The sequence below is a fragment of the Lynx rufus genome, unplaced genomic scaffold, assembly GCF_022079265.1.
Source record: "Lynx rufus isolate CCGP_SWC_20201006 ecotype Redwood Valley unplaced genomic scaffold, mLynRuf1.p SCAF_23, whole genome shotgun sequence".
Lineage (NCBI taxonomy): Eukaryota > Metazoa > Chordata > Mammalia > Carnivora > Felidae > Lynx > Lynx rufus.
Genome location: NW_025814838.1, coordinates 16,288,826 through 16,312,678, shown reverse-complemented (window position 1 = coordinate 16,312,678; position 23,853 = coordinate 16,288,826). Strand labels below are relative to the sequence as shown.

The 23,853-nt window shown below is 54.4% G+C and overlaps 1 protein-coding gene across 1 annotated transcript in view; it reads right to left on the bottom strand.

The window, feature by feature from the left end:
- Positions 1-1,812: 1,812 nt before the first annotated feature.
- The window catches only part of EMP2 (epithelial membrane protein 2), a 29,869-nt gene continuing 7,828 nt past the window's right edge, over positions 1,813-23,853 (bottom strand). Inside the window, exons 2-5 of the mRNA XM_047087095.1 lie at positions 8,945-9,083; positions 6,261-6,351; positions 3,757-3,903; positions 1,813-2,048 (exon numbers count right to left, since the gene is read on the bottom strand). Of these exons, the coding sequence (XP_046943051.1) occupies positions 1,861-2,048; positions 3,757-3,903; positions 6,261-6,351; positions 8,945-9,022 (504 nt within the window). The 5' untranslated portion in view covers positions 9,023-9,083 and the 3' untranslated portion in view covers positions 1,813-1,860. The remainder of the gene's footprint in view (positions 2,049-3,756; positions 3,904-6,260; positions 6,352-8,944; positions 9,084-23,853) is intronic.

Here is a 23,853-nt window from a genome sequence, read left to right as displayed (position 1 = left end):
TGGGCATCTTCCAGCTCCACGGGAACCAGGCTATGACAAGTCATCGCTCCACTTAGCAGAAGGTCAAAGTGCCAGCACGGAGACGCGGCAGATGGGTCCCACGCGGGGCCCCAGGCACATGTCCCCGGCGGCATGCCCAAAATCCAAGAGGGTACAGACCGTGAGGGGCGAAGAACTTCTTACAGGAGGCACTTCCTGGGGTCACCTGCCACACACTGTGCTTTCACCCCAAAGACAAACTCCCCACGGCCCTATTCTGCAGGAGAGCCTCGGAAGCACCTGGCGGGCTCGTCCCCCGGACCCTACCAAAGCACGTTCCCCAGGCGGCACCGTGCACACCGATGTCCAGGAGCCACGGCAATCCGGAAGCCTGTCACGGCTGCCTTTGCAGGCGGGACCCTGGGACCCTCCACAAAAGTGTCCTTGGGGTGTAATGAGACACCACCGCCCGACAAAGGCACTCTGTGTGGCAGACCAGAGTGATATTTCTGCCGGTCTAAGTGCCTCCAGGAGCATTTGAAAACAGGCAGGCATACAGCAGGCTCCCCCCTACCCAAGGGCCTCTCTCTCTTGAACCTGGGTTGTGTTCTCTGCGGCCTTCGTCATAGTTCGTGATTAGTTTTCCTAAGTAGTTTTTAATCTGCCTTTTCCAGTGGACGCTGAGCCCCTGAGAAGACTGTCCCCACTCGGCGGGCCCTGGGCCTGACATGTACCAAGCATTCCATGATTTATGCTGCTGAATGAATGAACGGCGGGTGGGCCCGCTGAGGCTCTAGAAATGGGGGTTAGCGGAGGCCGGCCGGCCTCGGAAGGCAGGACAGGCTTTCCTACTTACAGGAGGAAGAAGGCAGCACCTTTAGGCCATCGGGCTGTCTGGACACTGGCTTGGGCACAGTTGGGACGATGACCCACGTGTGAGCTGCTGTGGAAGAGACAAGAGCTAACAGAGGCCGGTGGCGGCCAGCACCTCACCACAAGATCTTTACGTCTCGTGACGAGGCAGCTGTGCTCACCCGGCCCTGGGGCTGTGGTCCTCGGCTTCAACGCGAGGAGCCTGTTAGGAATGCAGGTTGCCAGGCCCCGTCCCTGAAGACACTGATTCTGTAGGTCCAGGGAGGGGCCCCGGCAGTCTGCACCTTCCTAGGTTGCGGGGGTCACACGCTGAGATTCTCCGCCTTAGGGTGAGCCTCAGCCCGACCCCCCTTAAAGTTCACCTTCCCTAAGGCAAGCACCTGACATCGTCAGCAAACGGGGGTGGAACTTTCTGGACCCAGCCCCTCACAGGACCATTGGGCTCTGGTCTGGATACAGACAGAACAGCAGGGGATACACATCTGTTTCTCGCATAGAACTTGGCTAAACATCTGAGGAGACTCGATCCCTCACCCGGACCCCCCCTCACCCCACCTCCAACACCAGCACAGACAGAATGGGGAGGGGAGGCCGAGGGGAGGGGGGTGCTCGGGGAGGCTCCAGCCTGGGGGGGAGGACGTCCCCCGAGACCTGGCGTTCTTGGTCTCTCGTCACATCACACCACAGCACATCGCCACGGTCTAGAAACATCCCACTGAACATGTTTGGATTTGAGCATGGCTGGATTTTTGGCTTTGTCGTCTCGCGACTTTTGGACGGGCAGGAGTTCTGGGTTCCAGCCTTCATCGTCTATTCTCTCTCTGATCTCAAGAATGCAAAAACTCTTCTCTCTCTCTCTCTCTCTTTTTTTTTTTTTTTTTTTGGCTTTTAAAGGAAACGATATGTTTGCTAGAAAAACCACACGCACACACACAATTGATTATATACAAAACGGTTATCTGAATGTGGATTCTGTACTGCAGTAAACGCCACGTAGCTCTGGGTGTCCTATTTGCGCTTCCTCAATATCAGGTACATGAGGCCGCTGATGAAGGTGAAAGCAAAGGCCACCCACGCCAGGATGAAGGAGTAGCCATATCTGCCGTCCGCGGTCAGCGAATACAGTTGCGCGTTGTTCTTGTGGATGTCTTCACGCCGGTCGGTATAAATGGAAGCTGCTATCATAACGCACAGGCCTGTCCAAAGAAAGCAAATAAACAGATCACGGACCACTGACACGGCGTGCACCAGCCCCCCGCGGGGACCGCGGCTGGGGAAGAAGACGCACGTAAGCTTCGATGACTGGGGAGTAGTTACTTTTGGTCTTTTGGAAAGATCACAGCTAATGTTTTGCAGCAGAATATTGCCGCCTACCCCGTGAACGCTTGACTTCGCACTTGTTGCTAGCCGGACCCGATTTTGTTCGGGCGGCCGTCGGCACGGCCCGGAGGGTGAGTCAGAACCGGTGTAAGCCGGGCGTCAGCCAGACAGCGAAGAGTTTAGGGTTCGTATGCCACTTACGATCTCTGTCGCAACTACTCGGCTTGGCCGCCGGAGCGTGGACGCAGCCACACTGTGCAAGCGAGTGGCCGGGGCTATGTTCCAGTAGAATGTTATTTAAAAAAAATTTTTTTTTAACGTTTATTTATTTTTGAGACAGGGAGAGACAGAGCATGAACGGGGGAGGGTCAGAGAGAGGGAGACACAGAATCCGAAACAGGCTCCAGGCTGTCAGCACAGAGCCCGACGCGGGGCTCGAACTCACGGACCGCGAGATTGTGACCTGAGCCGAAGTCGGCCGCTCAACCGACTGAGCCACCCAGGCGCCCCTAGAATGTTATTTATAAAAACAGGCAGCGAGGGGCGCCTGGGTGGCTCAGTCGGCTGGGCGGCCGACTTCGGCTCAGGTCATGATCTCCCTGCTCGTGAGTTCCAGCCCCGCGTCGGGCTCTGTGCTGACAGCTCAGAGCCTGGAGTCTGTTTCAGATTCTGGGTCTCCCTCTCTCTCTGCCTCTCCCCCCGCTCACACACTCTCTCTTTCTCTCTCAAAAATAAATGAGCATTTAAAAAAGATTAAAAAAGAAAAAAACAGGCAGTGAGCCAGATCTGGCCCGTGGACCACCGTTTGCCAACCATCTCCCCCTCCCCTCCCCCACCCAGCAGTCCTGTTCCTGTTTACTTGCTATACTTTTTGGATCCATATGTGCCCCAGTTCTGGCCGCAGAAAAAGCCTTCGGTGAAAAACAGTACTCCCCGCAAAGAGACAGATAGGGAGGAGAATGCGTCTTCTGTTGCTGTACTTTCCCCTGTTACTGCTTTAGATACTGTGAGGTTAGGATGAATGTCTGGAGCTACAGCAGCCTTCTGGGGGCCGTGAGGAAGCCATCGCTGACACTCTGAAAATGAAAAGCGTCGAAGAACCGAGTGGAAGCTCTTGACGCTGCTGAGCTGCCAGGCCAACAATGGCTCCTTCCACCTTCAAGCTCTTTGTCATATAAAAAAAGTAAAGGTCTTTGTGGCTGAAGCCCTTGTTTGTTGGATTTCTCTCTTACTTGAAGCCAAAAGCCATCCTGACCGAATCACCAGCACGCACAGACATTAGTGGCATCTTCCCTGGGGGAACCTCTGCCTCTCCCCTCAGTATCAAGACAGCACGTTCTAGATGCCAACTCCTACTTATCCTACAGATCCCAGCTCAGACTTCATGTCCTGGGGGCGCCTGCCCTGACCCTCCAACTAAATCCCAGACTCTCACGTACAGAAGCTTCCGCCGCAGCGTGGCGGCCGGCTTCTCCTTTCTGAGACCTCACCTGCCGCCGCTCCTGGCTCCTGGTCGTGGGGCAGTAGGGAGGGGAGCTCCCGGGAGGGGAGCGCTTACTCCAGGAAGCCCGTCACTCTACTCACATGCCATGAGCTGGATGATGGAGGTTAACACGAACCTCTCTCCCTGCTTGAGGCGAAAGAGCTGCAGCACGAAGATCAGGAAGGCGATACAGCAGAGAATGGTGGACAGGATCATGGTGGCCTGGACCGCCTGCACCGTGGAATAATCTGCGGGCAGAGGGTGAGAGAGCGTGACCGAGGACCGCAGACCCCCGGGGCCACAGTGACAGTGACAGCTCCCGAGTGAGGACGACAAGAGGTAAACGGACATTTGCACACTACGAGCACAAGAGCGGCCAGGTGTCCCCCCAGCATCCCCTCCCCCTCAGTGTCCATCTGTGCACTGGCCACATGATCCCCGACGTCCTTATCTGGAAAACGGAGCAAGAACCACCTGTTGTGTTTTTCCTCTTGGTCCGGGTATTGCCCCGAAATGCACGCCTCGTGGCTGGGGAATTTGTTTTTTTTGTTTTTTGTTTTTTTTTTTTATTTAAAAAAAAATTTTTTTTTCCCAACGTTTTTATTTATTTTTGGGACAGAGAGAGACAGAGCATGAACGGGGGAGGGGCAGAGAGAGAGGGAGACACAGAATCGGAAACAGGCTCCAGGCTCCGAGCCATCAGCCCAGAGCCCGACGCGGGGCTCGAACTCACGGACCGCGAGATCGTGACCTGGCTGAAGTCGGACGCTTAACCGACTGCGCCACCCAGGCGCCCCAATTTGTTTTTTAAGTACAAACCCTCAGGTTCCAACCTGGCAGGTTCTGGTTCGAGAGGTCAGGATGCACGGGCCAGGATCACAGGCCTCCAGAGGGATTCTTGGGGACGTGGGGCTCCCGGGCCCAAGGGACCTTCAGAAAGTGCTCTGAGAACTGACTACTGAATACCCCCTAACTATAAGGGAATCAGCCTTACGACCGCTACTTAGGAGAAGAGAAAGGGAGGGTTCTCGGATCAGCCTTGGAGAGCCAGGCTCGGCAGAAGGAAGTCCCAGCAGAGAGAAGAGCTGGGCTTGGATAGAGGGCATCGCACGGAAGGACACAGCGGAAGCTGCACACTGCCAGTGTAGACAAGGGGTCAAGGGCACGGGCTGGAGCCACCTGCGTGGTTCCCAGCTTCCCCCCCACCCCCCGCCTTCAGGCAGGGCAAGCAGAAGGAATCCATCCATGTAAGGATTTTAGGGGGCGCTGCAAGCAGGGAGTCCCGCCTAAGGGCCGAACGTCATCGCCAGGATGCAGCTAACACGGGTGAGGGGACGGTGGCCAAAGTTGCACGGGAAAACCTAACGACAAACCTTCTTCTTTTTCCCCAATTTTGCCTGGAACTGACTGGAGGAAAGCATAATTTGTAAGTACTTTTTTTTTTTTTTAAGTTTATTTCCTTCGAGAGAAAGAACAAGTCAGGGAAGGGCAGAGAGAGAAGGAGACAGAGGAACCCAAGCAGGCTCCATGCCGACGGCAAAGAGCCCGTGGCCGGGCTTGAACCCATAAACTGTGAGATCAGGGCCTGAGCTGAAGTCGGATGCTTAACTGACGGAGCCACCCGGGCGCCCCAATCTGGAAGTATCTAATGAAATGCTTAGAGCAGTGGCTCACGGTCCCTCTTGGCTGTACATCAGGAGTGCCATCCAAAGAGCACCCAGGCCCTCACCCCATTCCTCGCGGTGAGGAAAGAAGCCCGCCCCCCGCCCCCCGCCCACGAATACACACTGTACAACTCCATTTGTATCAAGTCCCAACAGGCAGAGGGAACTCTAGTGACACAAGTCAGAAGTGGTTGCCCTCGGGACGGGGCTGGCGGGAAACGAGTGGAAAGGGGCCCAAGGGAACTTTCTAGGGTGATGGGAAAGTTCTCTCTCTTGCACGGGCGTATATAGCATTGGGAAAACTCTTTGAACTGAGCCCTTAAGAAGTATGCAGTTTCTGATTCGTAAATTACAGCTCCATGAAGCATAAAAATCCAGGGGGCACCTGGGTGGCTCAGTTGGTTGAGCGTCTGACTTCGGCTCAGGTCACGATCTCACGGTTCGGGGTGAACCAGGGATGGTGCAATCTGGGGCTGCCGTGGGCTGACTATGCCTCCTCCAAACTCCTCTATTGAAATCCTAACCCCCGATGGGATGGCGTTCGGACGTGGGACCTCTAGGAGGGAATCGGGCCGTGAGGGCGGAGCCCTCCTGAGCAGGATGCCCTCCTGAAGACACCCGGCAGCTTGCTGGGCTCTGGGCTCTCGGCTCTCCGCCTTGTGAGGACAGGGGAGAGGGTGGCTGTGCCCAAACCGGGAAAAGTGGCCTGACACCTCGCGAGAAACAGAAGCTCTGATGGGCCAAGAACCGGGGCGGCGGAGGGGAGGCGGCTTAGCTGGTTTCTGCACACCCCTCCTGTTTCCGGCCTGCACGGAGCACTGGGCCAGCCCCTTCCAAGTACCCCAAGAGCGCAGGAGGGGGTATGAAAGCAGCGAACAGGGGAGCCCTCCGCCTGAGCGTTCCTTTCTCGCACGGTGTTTCTGTATCGGCTTCGCACTCACCCTTATAGCTGGCATCGATTTCTGTACAATTTGTGTTGTTGACGCACACTCTCCAGACGTCTGCAAAAAACTCTTCTCCTACCCACCAGGCCTGGAACACAAAGCAGAAACACAGGGGAGGGCGGTCGGTTAATCACGAAAGCATTGACTTCTACCCAGGTGCGAGGCACAACGGGAAATAAATATTCGGGACGGGACCAGGGCTTCTCAGTCTGCAGGGTGCATGTGGGGCCCCTGGGAATCGGGTTAAAATGCAGATTCTGGGGGCGCCTGAGTGGCTCAGTGGGTTGAGTGTCCGACTTCGGCTCAGGTCATGATCTCACAGTTCGTGGGTTCCAGCCCGTCGGGCTCCGTGCTGACAGCTCAGAGCCTGGAACCTGCTTCGGATTTTGGGTCTCCCTCTCTCTGTGTCCCTCCTGTGCTCACGCTCTTTCTCTCGAAAAAATAAGTAAAAGTTTAAAAAAAATTAGAAAACTGCAGATTCTGATTTGAGAGTTCTGGGGTGGGGCTGGGATTCTGCACGTCCGACAGGCTCCCAAGCGAGGTCCGTGCTCTTGGGCTGCTTTTCAGCAGCAAATGAGGCTCATGTGGCAATAACAAGAGCTCATAGTGGCAAATCCACACGAACTGCAGGGGCGACGTCAGGGGGCAGCCAGAAAGGCTGAAATCCAGGGGCAAAGGCTGTTGTGGAGGAGACGAGCAGGCCAAATTCTGCTTTCGGTCCAAATGCTCTCTTCCTCTCTGTGCCTTCTACAGCTCCCCGCCCCCAGTGGGCCCTTCTTCTGTCTTCTATCCATCCAAAGACTGGAATCCCCCCTCTCCTCTCTGTCCAGTCATCAAACATTCACCGAGCTCCCATGTGCCAGCTACATGCCAAGAGTAATTCCTAACTCATAATGAACACCGTGACTTACCAACTGGCCAAAAAAAGCCTGTCCGTGTCTTCCTGGTAAGTGCCAGGGCACTACAAATACCCACGGTGCCCCAAAGGACTAGCTGGTGCTGTGGCTGAGGGCTCTTCTGCCCCTCAGGTCTGTCCATCCCTCTCATGACGTCTGCGACCCTTTCGGGATCTCAAAGGGGAAGTTGCAAAGCACAGAGAAAGGGGATTCTAAAAGAACACTCGCTACCATTTAGGTCACAGAGGCCCAAACCATTTAAGCCACAGCATCACTGTGATCTCTGCCCTGGCCCCGCAGAGCAACTCCTCGAGACCCTTCTGGAACCCAGACTGATCACTGCAATCACCTCCCTTCCAGGATCCAGGGTCAGGAAGGGCTCCAATCCCGGTCCCGCCACTGACTGCCGGTGAGCTGAGCACAGGTCTCCAACTGCCCGGAGGCCCAGCTCCCTCATCATAAAACCGTGTCAGAAGAGGACCTGTCTCGTAGGCTTGAGGTGAGGACCAAATGGGTGGGTGCATGTATAAGGGCCTAGCGCAGGACCTGGCCAGGGTGAGTGCTAAGGAGCAGGCGGTGTGATAATCTAGGTTCCTATATGATGATCAATCAACAGGAGTCCTCAATGTCGGTAGCATTGGTGGCCACACGGAAGGCGCACCCGTGGCTTGCTGAGCTGTGTTTCTGACTCTAAATGCTTCTAAGTTTAAAACGATCAGGATTGAAGCCAGGTCCGTGGGGCTAAGTGTGGGCCAGGAGGACCTCTGGTACCAAGCTTCATTTCCTGCTAGGAGACCTATTAGTCTTTACCAATGGGTTGTTTCTCAAACGCATCCCTGCTATACGACCGCAGGCTGGATATGAAAGTAAGAGTTCAGGGGCGCCTGGGTGGCGCAGTCGGTTAAGCGTCCGACTTCAGCCAGGTCATGATCTCGCGGTCCGTGAGTTCGAGCCCCGCGTCAGGCTCTGGGCTGATGGCTCAGAGCCTGGAGCCTGTTTCTGATTCTGTGTCTCCCTCTCTCTCTGCCCCTCCCCCATTCATGCTCTGTCTCTCTCTGTCCCAAAAATAAATAAACGTTGAAAAAAAAAATTACAAAAAAAAAAAAAAAAGAAAGTAAGAGTTCAATGTTTCCGGGAGCACGGGCAGCAGGAAAGTTCCAAGCGTGAGCTCTGCCAGGGAAGGCATGACTGGGGGTGTCTAGCAACAGGGTTCCTGACTTGTAAGGTGTTAAAGGCAGGAGGGGCAGAAATCACCTGGGATGGGTCACCTGGGGGATCTAGGGCAGTGGGCCTCCACTGAGGGTGGTTTTGCCCGCCTGGGGACATTTGGCAATGTCCGAGGACGTTTTTGGTTGTCACAAAATGGCATCTAGTGGGTGGAGACCAAAGATACTGCTAAGTACCATACATGACACAGGACGGCCCCACAGCAAAGAATGGTCCGGCCCCGGAATGGCACAGTGTGGAGGTTAAGAAATTTACCCAGAGGAGGGATGAATTCAAGTGAATTCAAGGAAAGAGCTTCCTACACCCAAGGCATCACACCAGGCATGTGGGGGGATCAGGGACAAGAAGATCCAGGTGCCTGTGCACCCAGACCTAACCATGAGATGCTCTGAACCTCCACACTTGGCCGAGTCCCGAGCGAGGCCTGAGCTGAGAGGGGCATGTCCCACGGGGGAGGACAATCCAGTATCCTAATCGCCTTGGGCAAGTTCTCAATCCTGCTTCTACAAACTGTAGGATCCGGGGGCTCTGGGACGGTCGGAAAGAAAGGGAACTTACATTGTCAATGGTGGCGATGAACAGCAACGCTGCAGAGGTGATGTGGAAGACGATGATGAAAGCCAGGAGCACCAACATTTTCACAGGGCACGGTGGGGCGAGGGGTTGTGTTTAAAGTCCAGAGAAAGAGAGAGAGATGCTAAAGGGGGCGAGAGAGAGAGAGAAATACACGTGTCAATGGCAGAGCAAAATTAAGCAAAAAATAGGCAGTTTTTAGTGGGGGTTTTAGCAAATCAAAAACAGCTCTTCTCAGGGTGCCTGGCTGGCTCACTAGGTTAAGTGTCTGCCTTCGGCTCAGGTCGTGATCTCGTGGTTTGTGAGTTTGAGCCCTGCGTCGGGCTCTGTGCTGACAGCTCAGAGCCCAGAGCCTGCTTTGGATTCTGTGTCTCCCTCTCTCTCCGCCCCTCCCCTGCCTGTGCTCTCTCTCTCTCTCAAAAATAAATAAACATTAAAAAGTAAAAAAAAAAAAACAAAAAAACCCAGCTCTTCTCTCATCTTTCCTTCCCTGTATAGACTTAAGTCTGGCATGAGGAGCTGATCCGTGTTGCATCCAAATGCCAAATATCCCTTGGGCTCTATGTGTGCCAAAATGCTGTTCCCTGATCCCCCACCCACCAGGCAATGGTGGCAATGCCCTGGGAGGCTCATAGCTCCCAGGAAGCTGGAGGTCTGAGTATTCATGATCACAGCAATGGTGCTTAACAGAGCCAAAGTGATCCCAACGCGAACATATTTCCTAACGATCTGACCATTTATAAAATTAATCCCCAAACACCCCTCCTCTTAACACCCATCCCTATGTGAACGACATCTAACCACAAAATGGAAACATGGTGGATGGTAGACAGCTGCAACGGATTCATTTTCCTCTGGGCCTGACAGGACTACATTTCCCAGCCTCCTTTGCAGTTAGGTTGGAGCCTTGTGACTAACTCTGGCCAATGGGCTGTAAGCAACCCTGGCGCGCATTTCCAGGCTGAAGAGGCGGTGTGCGTCCTCCCACATCCCTCCCCCATGAAGTGGCCGGGATGGTGCAGGCACCACTCGTTGAAGCCTCACGCTCTGGACAGATACTGTGATTGACGAAGAAGCCTTTGGATGTTAAACCACTGAGATCTCAGGCTAAACTTTTTACTCTGGCTGGACAGTCTGCCTACTGCACCATAGGAAGCGACAGCAAAGTGAAATTGGAACTCTTGCCGAAGAGCTAGGGTTGTAGCAAGTGGATCAAAGTGATACTGGAGAGCTGCTCAAAAGCACCAAAGGCATTCGTACCCGGGGGCTTGTCTTTTCTGACCATGCTCTCTCACTCACGGGACTCATCATTCCCTCATGGGGGGCAGAGGCTCGTGGGCTCACACGGGGGGACTCCCCAAGACCTAGGACTCCCTAACAATGAGCCAGGAGCCGCGGCTCCAGAGTTCGGCCTGCGCGGTCCCAGCGGCGATTCTGCGCATCATCGCTCGGGAAGAATCCGCGAACCAGCTCAGAAATTCTTCCAATTCTTGTTAAAAGGACAAATACTCCTTTGTTTACGCCTGCATCATTTTTAGCCACCATCGTAGGCTGCCTCCAAACAGATGTGTTTCTGACCCTTACCAAAAAGCCAACCTAATCAGGCAGGGCCATAAATGCCAGGGGATAATGGACTTAATATATTATCCAGTTCAGATGACACAAAAGCATATGGACACATAACTAAAACAAAAAGAATAAGCAGAACTTTGGGTAGGTCACAGAGTGTAGCCAGAATTTAAGAATTTAAAAGGTTCTTTTCATAAGTAACACTACTTACAGTAGTAATATGAAATACCCTTTTAAAACAAATTTGAAGTTTTTAAAAAAAAGTTTGAGAGACAGGGAGAGAGAGAGAGAGAAGCAGAGAGGGAGCGAGAGAGAACCTCAAGCAGGCTCCGCACCATCAGCATGGAGCCTGAGGCAGGGTTTTATCCCATGGGCTGTGAGATGGTGACCTGAGCCCATCCCCAGAGTCAGAAGCTTAACTGACTGAGCCACCCAGGCGCCCCAAAACAAATCTGAAGTTTCAAAAGTGAATCATTTCAGAAAAATATTATGTAAATAAAAGGACGGGAGGTCTTCAGTGTTGGCAAAAAGCCTGAGGGTGGTTCTAGAACGCCTAATGTCTGGAAGGCACTGCTTTAACACTTGGGAGTGAGTTCGGTTGGAATTCCGGACATTATGAAGGAGCTCCCGCAGAGAAGACGCTAAGTTTTTACAAAATGTCTTGAGTCCAGTGTAAGACAAAGATCTAGGGGCAAACAAGGGTGGCTACAGATTGGTTTGAACTGTTAGGTGTCCAGGAAAATTAGGGAATAGAGAAGTAAATGCAACCTACTTAGTGCTCCCCCACGATGACGCCTGGATCTCCCATAAAAGCAAAATGGGACAAAAAGAACTTGTGGACCTGACACACGGCAAGTGACCTCACCACAGGCTTTGGAAGAAACCATTCATAAGTAGGAGAGATCCCAGGAACCTTTAAAGAAGGGCCCTTCACTCCTGCACCTTTACATCAAGGGTCCCTTTACCACTATCTCTGAGGCCAGGCTCCTACTTCCTCTCCTTCAGGGAACCCCTCTTCCCATTTTCCTCTGTGTCCTTCCAGAAATAGTTATGTGGGAACACTTATTGCACACTCTTCCGGTTTCCGTGTGGAGGGAGTTGCACCTGGATGACACTTCCGGCCTCCTGCTCCGCCCCTCACCCGCTCCTCCGCTCCTGATTGGAGGGGGCATCCAGCGCCCACCTTCTGGATTGGTGGAGCTCAGGGCGCGCTGCGTGGTGCTTTGCTCTTCTGCACACCTCCTCCCTACCCAGGGGAGCGGGAGTGTCTGCTCCCCTCGAGCCCCACTTTCCCTTCACCGAGAGGGGAGCTGGGTGTGGAGTCGGGAGTCCATTCTCCAGCCTAGTTTTCCCCACCACTAATCATTCTCTTCGGGCGCGCAGGATTCCACCTCGTCGTTGGCATGGCCGCCTGGTGTTGGGCTGTGTGGCTGCAGCCAGTCTGCTCAACTGGTTCCTTGCTGATGGCCATTCAGGTCCTTTCCGGACGTCCTGCTATTTCACGCCGGACTGCCCAGAGATATCCTTACACTTATTTCCTTTTCTTCTTAATATTTTATTTTTAAGCGATCTCTATACCCGGTGTGGGGCTCACTCAACCCTGAGATGCAGGGGTGCAGTCTCCACCAACTGAGCCAGCCGGGCGCCCCCTTACGCTGCTCTCCGCGGAGTCCTAGAAGTGGGGGTGCTGCGTCAAAGGGTACGTGCAGGTAGTGGATTTTACTGTTAACTTTTTTTGCTCAGTTGACCATACTGGACACTTAGTGCTGTGCCATACTCCATCTTCAAAGTTGACCTACTGGACCCACAGCTGTGCAGAGTCCCGTGTGGGCGCAGAAGCCTCGATGCCACGTCTTTGACTTATTACCACCCTTAGTTCCCCGGGGAGTGTAATTCTGGCCAGCACAGACCAGCCTCTGGCATCCCCTGGGCCCTCCCTTCCCAGCGGTGCTCTCCTCGTGACACACACCCATCTTTCACCCCAGCACGGGGTCTCCGTGCACCCTCTCTGGAGATACTGAAGGACAGACATACCCCCCCGGGGCTGGGGGCTGCATGAAGGCCAGCCCACCAAACCCAAGGTGGCACTGAATTTATCCTTGCCATTCAAAGAGATTTATTTTCCCTCCAAAAAATGCCCTACTGAATGCCGATGCCTCTTGCTTTCCCTATTCTTGCGGCCTTCAGTGCTCTAGCGGGCTGGCCTGGTCTCATTTTTCTGGAGGAGAGTTCCCTGGAGGACACCCTCCTTTCCACCCTCAGCTGGCTCTCCCTCGCATTGTCTAGGTCTCAATTCCCACAGCCCACCCTCAGAGAAGCTCCCAGATCACCCGATGAGCACCTATGCCCCCTCTGGTACTGTCTATCCTGTCCCCCCATTCATTTTCTTCCGAGGACTTTCACGGCCTCAGGGTACCTCATTTTGTTCACTTGTTTATTACCTATCTATCTATCTATCTATTATCTATCTGTTCATGGCTGTGCCCAGTGCACGGAAAGCTATCTGCTATCGTTTGTAGTTCTAAAAATGTGTAACTGTGAATGTTCTCAGAAAACTCAAAGCCCTGATTGCCCAGAGTCAGGAACTGAGACCAGGAACGGAGGCCATGGCTTGCTCCGATCCCACAGGGAAGCAGGAGCAAGGTCAGGTCTGGAGGGTGTCCTGGCCCCCACTCCAGGTGCCCTTGTGAGCTCAGTGGGAGACCCCTCGGAGGACGGGGGACAGGTTTCCATTGTCCACAAACATTTTCCAGTAGCCTCTGCCACGTGCCAGCATGGCTTTCACCAGGCAGGAGGGCAGGCCACGGCGTACTTCCTTTTGGCGGATTCTCCAGCCACTGATCGGGACGCTCCGAAAGGTGGGAGGCTGTATGGGTGAGCTTTTCAAGTCCCAGTCTAGAAATCAAAGTCTTAGCACTTGCAGAACTTCTCAAAAAATATGTTTTGATCTATATAATACAGGTGATGACAAGGAAAAAAAAAAAAACACAAAAGATAATAGGATCAAAGGCGTGTGATGAAAAACCACAGCCTCTGCCCTGCCCTGCTCCCGGTCTCCGGAAGCAATCACTTTTAACCCCTTCAGCTGTGTTTTTCCCCAGGGTTCCATGTTTCCATATGCACTTCTATTTCCTGATTCACCTACTGTATTTGTTTTTTGGGATTTTTTAAAGATTTTAGTTTTTAAGTAATCTCTGCACCCAACCTGGGGGCTTGAACTCACCGGCCCCGAGATAAGAGTCTCGGGCTCCACGGACGGAGCCAAGCCAGGAGCCTCCCCGCCTGATTCATCTACTGTAAACATCGGCTTCCTGCCCAGGGGAGAGTCTCTTTACCACCGTCGCCCCCCACCTGCCCACTCTCTCTGTCTCCATACAGTCTTGCCATACGCCAATCATCGACCTTGACCTTTTGACCACGTAGCTGTTGTCAACTACAGAGACAAACAGTGTGCTTTGATTGCATTTTTTTCCCCTTGAAGAACCCTTCTTTTCCTTGGCGTTACTAGTTGCCTCTTCCACCCCTCGGGGGGCTCTGTCTGTTGTCTTTAGTTCTCGCCAAATGTTTACCATTCCGAGTCTTCTATTGCAGAACACTGTTACAGTTACGAGCCCGTGGTGAGACGTCCCTCGTGGGGTATTCGACCCAGCCAGGCCCTCTCTCCCAGCCCCGGCCTCCTCTGCCCTCTGCCAGCTGCTGTTGCCACATGACAAGAAAGACGGCCATTCTTCAGGGAGGACTAGCGAACTTGCCCCTGACCGCGACAGCGCACAGGAATGCACGCGTGCCCCCAAGACAGGGAGGAGGTCCAGCAGGTCCCCGGGCAGAGGGTGCGCCGAGGGGTCACCCACGTGATTCTTCATGATTAAAGGTCGAGCTGCAGTTTACACGGCGTGTCTCGTGTCGGACCTTCATGTCAGCCCTGTGAAGCCGGCAGGGCAAGGTATCATTATCCCCACTTTACAGATGAAAGACTGAGGCTCACAAAGGCTGCCTGTGATTTGCCAAAGTTGGGCAGAGCTGGGACTCCAACCCCCTATTTTCCACCTTGGGCTCCAGGACATTTTCTGCTGCCCTCCTCCCCGCTCACGTGGTTAGGGCCTAATGGAAATCACACGGCAGCCTAGTTAACATCAGGTGACAGGGCTCAGGAAGCGTCAAGCCATCCCTGCATCCTTGACCTTTGGTGGGACTTCCTTCAATCTTTGCAGCAGGCGGGAGGGATCTGGGGAGGCAGCATGTCTCTGCACAGGCCCATTAGCTACGGCTGGGATAGGACGGGGCTTATGAGAGAGGGTCTGATTAAGAAATACGTTCTAGGGGCACCTGGGTGGCTCAGTAAGTTCAGCGTCTGACTCTTGATTTCAGCTCAGGTCATAAACCCAAGGTCATGGGATCGAGCCCCACCTTGGGCTCAGCACTGACAGTGTGGAGCCTGCTTGGGATTCTCTCTCCCTGTCTCTCTGCTCCTCCCCTGTGTGCTTGCTCTCTCTCTCTCTCTCAAAATAAATAAATAAAACTTAAAAAAAAAAAAAACAGAAATACACTTTAGGGGCGCCTGGATGGCTCAGTTGGTTAAGCGTCCGACTTCGGCTCAGGTCATGATCTCGCCATTCCTCAGTTCCAGCCCTGTGTGGGGCTCTGTGGCGACAGCTTGGAGCCTGGAGCCTGCTTTGGATTCTAGGTCTCCGTCTCTCTCTGCCCCTTCCCCACTCATGCTCTGTCCCTCTCTCTCCCAAAAATAAACATAAAAAAAAAAAAAGTGTTTCTGGCATTTTTGATCCTATTGGCTCACTCACTGGCCCCACTGAACCGAACGCTGTCTTTATTGATCTACTTGGAGGCTGGTCTGGATTTTGGATAAGGCTTCTTGTTGATCACTAAAAACACTCACCCAGACACTACACGGACTCAGTCCTGTTTTCAAAATGTATCCCAATGCACCCCCTTTCCACCCAGAAACTCAGGTGGGTCCCACAGACACTCTACAGCCTTGATTCTGGTGCACAGTAGGAACCACGCAAAAGTATCTCCAGACTGACGGCCTAAATGCTCTCCGTGCTATAAAATACCCACCAAAATAATCACATAAAATAACAGACAACCCAGGGTATTAGAACTGCAGAGTCAAAAGAATTATTTGCAAGAGAAAGAATCAGTAACCGGGGTAGGAAGAGCAGCAAATGGCTTTCGGGGGCGCCAGCATCCTCCGGGCGTCAGAACCAGAGCCAGTGTGGGAGAGGGGGCGGGCTATGGAGATTCCGGGCACACGAAGGAGGATTGACGGCTCAGGGAGTTTTAAGTTCTGATGGCCGACGGGATGAGGGACGGCGCTCCCAGAAATGCCCAGCCAGACCTCAGACAACAAACAGGACACACCGAGGACTGGTAGCTCCTCACTGGAGCTTTTGCCTTGGTCGGATGTTTGCTTGAAGTGTGTGTGTGTGTGTGTGTGTGTGTGTGTGTGTGTGTGTGTGTGTTCACGCACTGCACGTCTAGCCCTGGGTGGGGACAAAGTCCTGCTGGTGACTCACCGGCCCTCCCTCTGCCAGAAGCACCATTTGGCTTGCCGCTGATGCTGGGACATCACCATAAGGCCTTACAGGTGAAAAGAAGGTTAAGGTCCCTCCTCTCCTCCCCTTCCTAGAGAGACACCCCCACCCCCCACCCCTGCGGCCCCTAAAAGGAAGCGGCTTTGGCATGTGCTCCCTTACGTGCTGAGGAGCAAGAGAGAGAGCCTGCCAGCTTCCCGCGGGGACAGGGCGCGCTGCTGAGACGACCACTCAGCCCACCCCCGGAGTCCTTCCTACAATTTAAACCAAGGCCCGTTCTCAGCCTGAGTTGGCGCCGTTCCAGGAACTGTGCGCAGGAGGTCAGCCCTGAGGTGTGGAGCTTTTCAAAACAGACCTGGGCTGCTTGGCGTCTGGAGGTCCGGGGCGGGGGGGTGGGTTCCCTCGGCCCCGAAGCGCTCCACCCACAGCCTGGGCTGGACAGGCCCAGGACGCTCTGGGCACTGAACCCCAGGGGACGCTGTGCCGTCACAGGGGCTCCGAGGCCCGCGCCGGAGCTGGCGGGCCGGCTGGCTGGAGTCCAGGCCCCTCCCAGCACCCGCGGCACTCAGAGGGGACGGTGGCTTTGGCCTCCGTTTGCAGGAAGGCAGAGGTCAGCTCGGCCTCCCGCCCTGGTATCTGGACACCAGCCACACTGGAATATCCAGGCGTCCGAGATGCCCTGACGCTGGCAGAAGCCCCTTTGCCCTGGGAGGCCCGGCTTTGCTCTCACCGCGGCTGGGGCTTCCGGGCACGGAGCCAGCACTGGGCTTGGGGCAGACACGGCCACACACGGGACACGGGGATTCGGCGGTGCTCCAGGGCGGAAGCCGCCGAGGACGATCCTGCCTGCGCAGGCCTGAGTCTCTCAGTCCGACGTCAACAATGGTGGCAGGCGACATTCGGTGCCTACCGTGTGCTAGGCACTGTTCTGGGCTCTCACTCATTCGTCACAAAACACCATGACGTAGGTGCTACAATTAGCCTCCTTTTAGAGGCGAAGGAAAGGCTCAGAGAAGTGAAGCGACGTCCCCAGGGTCACACAGCCAGTAAAGGCTGGGTCTGGGACTTGAACCCAGGCAACCCAGCACTAGAGAAACTACAACGTTGCCCACCCTAAATCTGAATTTCCTTTTCCTTTTGTCAGGGAGGTGACAGCCCCGTCACACGGATGGGCAAGGGCTAGGATCCCCTTTGCTGGCTAGAAGTCAAAATGAGAGGATTTGTTCATACCATCAAATTAGCAGGTGGCAGAAGCAGGCTCAGAGTCTAGCCTACTGCTCACTGCTTTTATTTACTTGTTTTTTAAAATAATTGTTTTAATCTTTATTTATTTTCCAGAGAGAGAGCAAAAGAAGGGGAAGGGGCAGAGAGATAGGGAGACACAATCTGAAACAGGCTCCAGGCTCTGAGCTCTCAGGACAGAGCCCGACACGGGACTCGAACTCCAACACTTAACTGACTGAGCCACCCAGGCGTCCCCTGCTCCTGAGTAAATGAGCATTTACTGAGCGCCCCCCATAAACCGGGCCCTCGTGATACACAAATGAGTAAGGCAGGAAGTGAGGAAGACTGTTTGGTTTTTTTTTTACTTTTTTTTTTAACGTTTATTTTTTGAAAGAGAGACAGAGACAGAGCATGAGCAGGGGAGGGGCAGAGAGAGGGAGACACAGAATCCGAAGCAGGCTCCAGGCTCCGAGCTGTCAGCACAGAGCCCGGCGCAGGGCTCGAACTTGCGAACCGCGAGATCATGACCTGAGCCCAAGTCGGACGCTTAAGGGACTGAGCCACCCAGGCGCCCCTTAAGGAGGAAAGTACCAAGATCTGCCTCTGGAAGTCAGAGGGTGGGTTAGAAGCAGGCCAAGGGCTGACACCTTTGGGGTAGATCCCTGGTGGGGAACAAGGGTCTGGACCGAGGCAGCAACAGGCCAGTGAGCACCAGCTGAGGCTGGAGGCACCGGCGAGAACTTCTCAGAAGCAGAGTCACCAGGCCTGGCACCGGCTGAGGGGTTGGGGGCCCCCAGCTTGAGCATGCTGATGCGTGCGGGTCAGAGCGGGAGGAGCACGTTTGTAGGGCGAGGGCAACGGCCCAGCACGTTCAGCCAAGTCTGGGAACGATGTGAACACGTGGCCGGGGGGTGGGAATACGGGTGGGACCTTCACTCAGGAGAGAACAGGAGCACCTAGCAGAACCCGCCGGTGTGGCGGGTGGGCACACGTGGAGAAAGCACTGGGCCAGGAGAGGGGACGGAGGAGGAGGGGGTGGTGAGCGCAGGGTGGGGAGAAAACCAAGAGCGGATGGTGGGACCCAGAAACAGGCTGAGAGAGGAGACCTTAGAAAAGAAGGCGTCCGGGTGCCTGGATGGCTCAGTCAGTTAAGCGTCCGACTGCAGCTCAGGTCATGACCTCGCGGTTCATGGGTTCGATCCCCGCGTCGGGCTCTGTGCTGATGGCTCAGAGCCTGGAGCCTGCTTCGGATTCTCTGTCTCCCTCTCTCTCTGCCCCTTCCCTGCTCACGTTCTTGCTCTCTCTCAAAAATAAAACAGACGTTAAAAAAAAGACAGGCAAACTTGCTGAGGACAATCTTAGTGACGTACATTACAGCCCTTCTTTATCTTTCTCCCACGGCACCTGCCGCGGCCTGATGCCACAATGCACCTGTTTACCTGGGTGTTCTCGCTCTCCTCCGTGACGGCGTCAGGGACCCTCTGTGTGGTGCAGAGGGCCCTCCCAGCACTTAGAACAGTGCCTGCTTTGTCGATGGTGCTCAGTAAATAGGTACGGAGGGAATGACTGAACGAGACAGAGTTCAAGGAGCTGAACAGCTAAGAAAAAGAAACGGACCTAGACTTTTCTTTTCAAGTTTGCTAACAGAAGGAAGAAGAAATATTTATCAAGGGCCTGGAGCCCCTTCCCAAAGATAAAACTCCGGGCCTAGATGGCTTCCCTCGTGAATTCTGCCAAACACTCAAGAAAGGATAACACCGACCAAATGAAACCAAAGAAGAGGGAACCTGCCCCCCCCACCTCCGACATCCCCCCCCCCCGACACACACACTCATCCTTGGAGGCCTGAATTACCCCGATTCCAAAACCAGGCAAGACATCACAAGAATATAAAAAGGCAGACCAACATCCCTCATATTCAGAAGCACACACGATTTTAACAAAATCTGTGCAACTCGTCTCCTCCCTTTAAGAGGTGGAATCTATTTCCCCACCCACTGAACCCTGGCTGCCCCTGTGATTTCTTCTATCAAGAAAAGGCAGCGGAAGGGACGCAGTGCCAGTGCGGAGCGGGGGCCTCCCGAGACCTCACGCACTTCCTCTCTCTCTCTCTGCTCAGCTACCACATGAACCAGCTGGAGGGCAGGAGACTGCACGGGGCAGAGATCAGCCTTGCCAGCAAAGACCACGCTCAACCAGCCAGCCCCCAGCTGACCCACCAGCTGACCACAGACCCAAGAGAGCGCCCAGCCCAGCCGAGCCCAGCCCACGCCACCCACCTGCAGAATCACGAACTAAACCCGGGACAACCTTGGATTGCGAGGCATGTGTTCGGCGAGTGTTCCGCAAGACAAGCAAACGTTTCTAATAAATTTCAACTTGATAAACGAGCCAACGTTCCCGAAATACGCCTTGGTACGCGAGCGCTTTGGACGACAAGCACGTTTCCGCAACGATCCGCGCTCGTGAAGCGAGGTTTCCCCGTGAACAGTTTCCGTTTTATGGCACTACGTTTCAGAGTGGTTTGTTACACAGCAGAAGCTAACTGCTACAGTGGAAACTGCTTTATCAGATTTGGTCCTCAAGGGGCAGAGACAATATCTCGCTCATCATATCCCCAGAGCTCAAGGTTGCGCGGCAATTATTTGCTGAACGTTGGCTGGCTCGGGCAGCTTTCGCAGAAGACCTAGTAACTGTCATCCTGCCCATCATGACTGCTGCCTGAGCCCCTCAATTAAAGATCTAACCGCCGGCTGCTGGCATCCAAGGAGCTCCTTGGCATTATGCCACCCAGCAGACCCACACCCCAGCCCAGAGAGGGCTGCTGGTGCCCCTGCAGGCATGCACCATGTCAGCGTGGCAGGGAGGTGGAACCGGATTAGGCAGCCGGGGCCGAAGCCGGCATCAGATTCGGGGCGTCACCCCATCCTCACAGCCATTAGGCTGGGGACGTTTTTGCCTTCACAGAACACTCTGTACTAGTGACTTTCAAGTAATCCCCGGGAGATCGGAGGCATTCACGTTAACAGCCCGTCACCTTTCCTAAGTGACAAGAGCTGGCATTTCTGTATACGCATTGTGCCACCAAGTCAGGGACCAGGAATCACTTCCTACAACGTAGGCTGGCCGAGGAGCCCCCAGACCAGGAAAGCCGGGCCCGCACCTCCAAGGGAGTTAACACGGGGAGGTGGACGGAGGGGAGAAGACGAACAGGAGGTAATGGGGGGAAAATATGCAAGAAAACAGTGCCAGACTGACTGGACTGGAGCCTAGCAGTGTAACCCCTCTGTGCCTCAGTTTCCCCACTGGTAAAACGGGGATGACGATGGCACACCTACCTTCTAGGACTTCTAGGAGATACTACAGCACGAGTGCTTAGAGCAGCCGCTGGGACGCAAGCCAGCAACCACGACCATTATCATGGTCAAGGAGCTTCTCAGAACCACCGCCCCCAGGCCAGCCCTTCCCAAAGAGCCCGGGTGCTCTCGTCCTGTCCACTGCCACCACTCTCCGGTGGGACCCTCCACATGGAAATCAACCACTCGCACGGTCTCCTGGGGGGGAAAGAAGTCAAAAATGGCAACGGGCAGCTCAGGGAACGTGGAGCATGAGAGGCTGTTTCGGGCACCGGCCCCACTATGCTTACGTCGCTTTCCCCTGGGTACCACCTTCGGAATTTCAGGTGGGCCCCGTCATTCCCTTGGTACTAGTGAGTTCCTCACTTTCTAAGCTTACATCTTTACAAAAAAAAATGTTTTAATGTGTATTTATTTCTGAGACAACGCGAGAGACAGAGTGCAGGTAGCGGAGGGCAGAGGGAGACACAGAATCTGAAGCGGGCTCCAGGCTCCGAGCTGTCAGCCCAGAGCCCGATGCGGGGCTCGAACCCACGAACTGTGAGATCGTGACCTGAGCCGAAGTCGGCCGCTCCGCCGACTGAGCCACTCAGGCGCCTCTAGGCTTACATCTTTATAAAAGGAAGCCTTGTACCAGGACTCAAATGGAAAGTCGGTGTTGCCTGCCATTAACCAAGGGTGTTGGGAAAAAGAAATACAATGGAAACAAAACAATGTTACTAGATGCCAGCTAGAAACCGGGGCCGCTGAAAGCCAGGTCCCAAGCCAACTTGCTGTCTCCTTACTGAAACAGGATGTCACAAGTGTTTGGGAAGTTTGAAGGCATATTGGCACAAAACTGAGACTTTCTCCTTGGAAGGCTGGAAGGGAATGATTTAAAAGGGATTCTGTTTTATATAATGCTATGTGCCTTGCCTCCCCTAAAGCAGCTGTGATCCTTAGCAGTGTCAACTTGGTTGAGCCACCGTATTTCTGTGAGGGTGTTTTGGGGTGTGATTAACATTTACATTGGTGGGCTTCGAGAAGAGCAGATTATCCTCTCTAATGCGGGTGGGCCTCATCCAATCAGGCGAAGGCATGACTGGAACAAGGCTGACCTTCTCCAAGCAAGAAGGAATTCAGCCAGTAGACGGCCTTCGGACTTGAACTACAGCATCTCCTCTCCCTGGGTCTCCAGCCTGCCAGCCCACCCTGCAGACTTTGGACCCACCAGCCTCCATAACTACGTAAGCCAATTCCTTAAAATAAATCTCTCTATATATATACACATCCTGTTGGTTCTGCTTCTTGGAGAACTCTAACCCAGCATCTCTCCATTGGGGTTCCCAGCCCATACAGATTCGCTAACTTGAGAGTTGGCAAGTCAAGCCCCTTAACTGGGCGGGGCGGGGGGGGGGATGGGGACAAACGACAGGAAGAGATTCCCTCTGTGAAACACTCAAGACCAGTGATTATCGGGCCCTACATTCCAGAACAAGGTTTTCCCAACTTCCATTGCCATCACCTTCTCGAGTGCCACTCTGGGAATCGACTTCATCCTGGGCTTTAAATAAACCCACTCGCTAACAGAAATACACGTATTTTTAAAAGAAATCTTCTGGCTCCCTGGCAGTGGAAAATCAGCATCACTTGCTACAAATAGAGATTGATTGTGAAAACAAACGCCCCCCCACCCCCGCCAAAGTCCCCGAGTTCTGGCTGTTGTCTGTCCGAGGGCTACACCGAAGACACGCACCGTCTGAAGAAGGAAAGCGAAGTTGGAAAGGCATGAAACGTGTCAGCGCCAACTAAGATTTTTCCCTCGATGGAATCAGGATTGTTGAAAGAGGATCGAAAAGGGAACCACCTCTCACAGAGTGATTTCGCGCCATTTAACGTGTCCAGCGCCTTCGAAAGTCACTGCAGCGTCGTGCAGAAAACAGCACCTTGCACTGATTCCAACTCTACCCTCGGCAGGTGCCCACACAGCATGCACACCCCTCTTCCTTCCAGACCCCCCCACCGCCCACTCACTTGGGTCAGCGGGTCCCAGAACCTTTGGTGGGTCCTCCCTCAGACCCAGAGGCCCCAGCCCCCAGGAACCTGCTCGAGACCCGTAGGGACCTCATGAGCAGAGGCCTCCAAGGAGCCAGAAACAAGGACAGGACTGGGGGTTGGATTAAAACCTGGGGAAGCAGAGAACCTGGAGCCTTCGAACCCTGCTGGGGGGAACATAAGAAGGTACAGCCACTTTGGAAAACAGCCTGGCGGCTCTTCGAGTAATTAAACACGGTAACCATCTGAGCCAGCAACTCCACGCCGAGGGATACACCCAACAGACACGGGAACACGGGTCCAAGTAGGTACCCGAATGTCCACCGCAGTGTTACTCACCACGGCCAAGAGGTGGAGGCAGCCCGTGTCCAGCAACTCGTGAACGGATGAACACAAGCGGTGACACCCATATGACGGAATATTATTCGGCCCTGAAAAGGGAGGAAGCACTAACACGTGCCGCAACAGCGAAGAACCACGAAGACGTGCTGTGAGGGAAAAGAAGCCAGACGCAAAAGGCCACGCGACGCACGATCCCATTTGCACGGACTGTCCAGAACAGGCCAGTGTGCAGACATGGCTGAGCTCACTGGGGGCCGGTGACCCACCACCCCTGACGGCGCGAGGCCACTCCAGAGCCCTGTGCAGGCCCTGAGGCGGAAGGGAGGGTGAGTGGAGACTGGAAGCATCTCCAAGAAGAGGGCCTCCAGACGATCAGCGTCCTCCTTCCGCTTGGGAAGGCCCACCCAGCCTCTGGGTGCAGGGAGAGGAATATTCCGAGGCTCATCAGCTCTAGCCTGGAAAACCGTTGGGAGAGCCCCAGGGCCCCACCTGGGAGACGGCGGCGGGACCTCAGCCAGGGTCGTGGACACAGCTGGGCAGGTGCCCCGGGGTGTGGTCCATAGACCCAGGGGACAGGAGCACGACTTCCCGGCTGTCTCCAGAGGGGTGAGGGGGTCCTCGAAATTGCCCAGAAAAGGGGGAGCTTGTGTTAGCAGCCAACACTCGCGGCATCTGGGGGCGGGCGGGGGATGGGGTGGGCATATCACGGAGTGAAGGGAAACAGTGACAGAGACAACACTATTATCATTTCTGCCCTGTCTCTGTATCCCCCCCGGGGCCACACGTGATCCATAACCGTCTTTAAGACACATGAGCT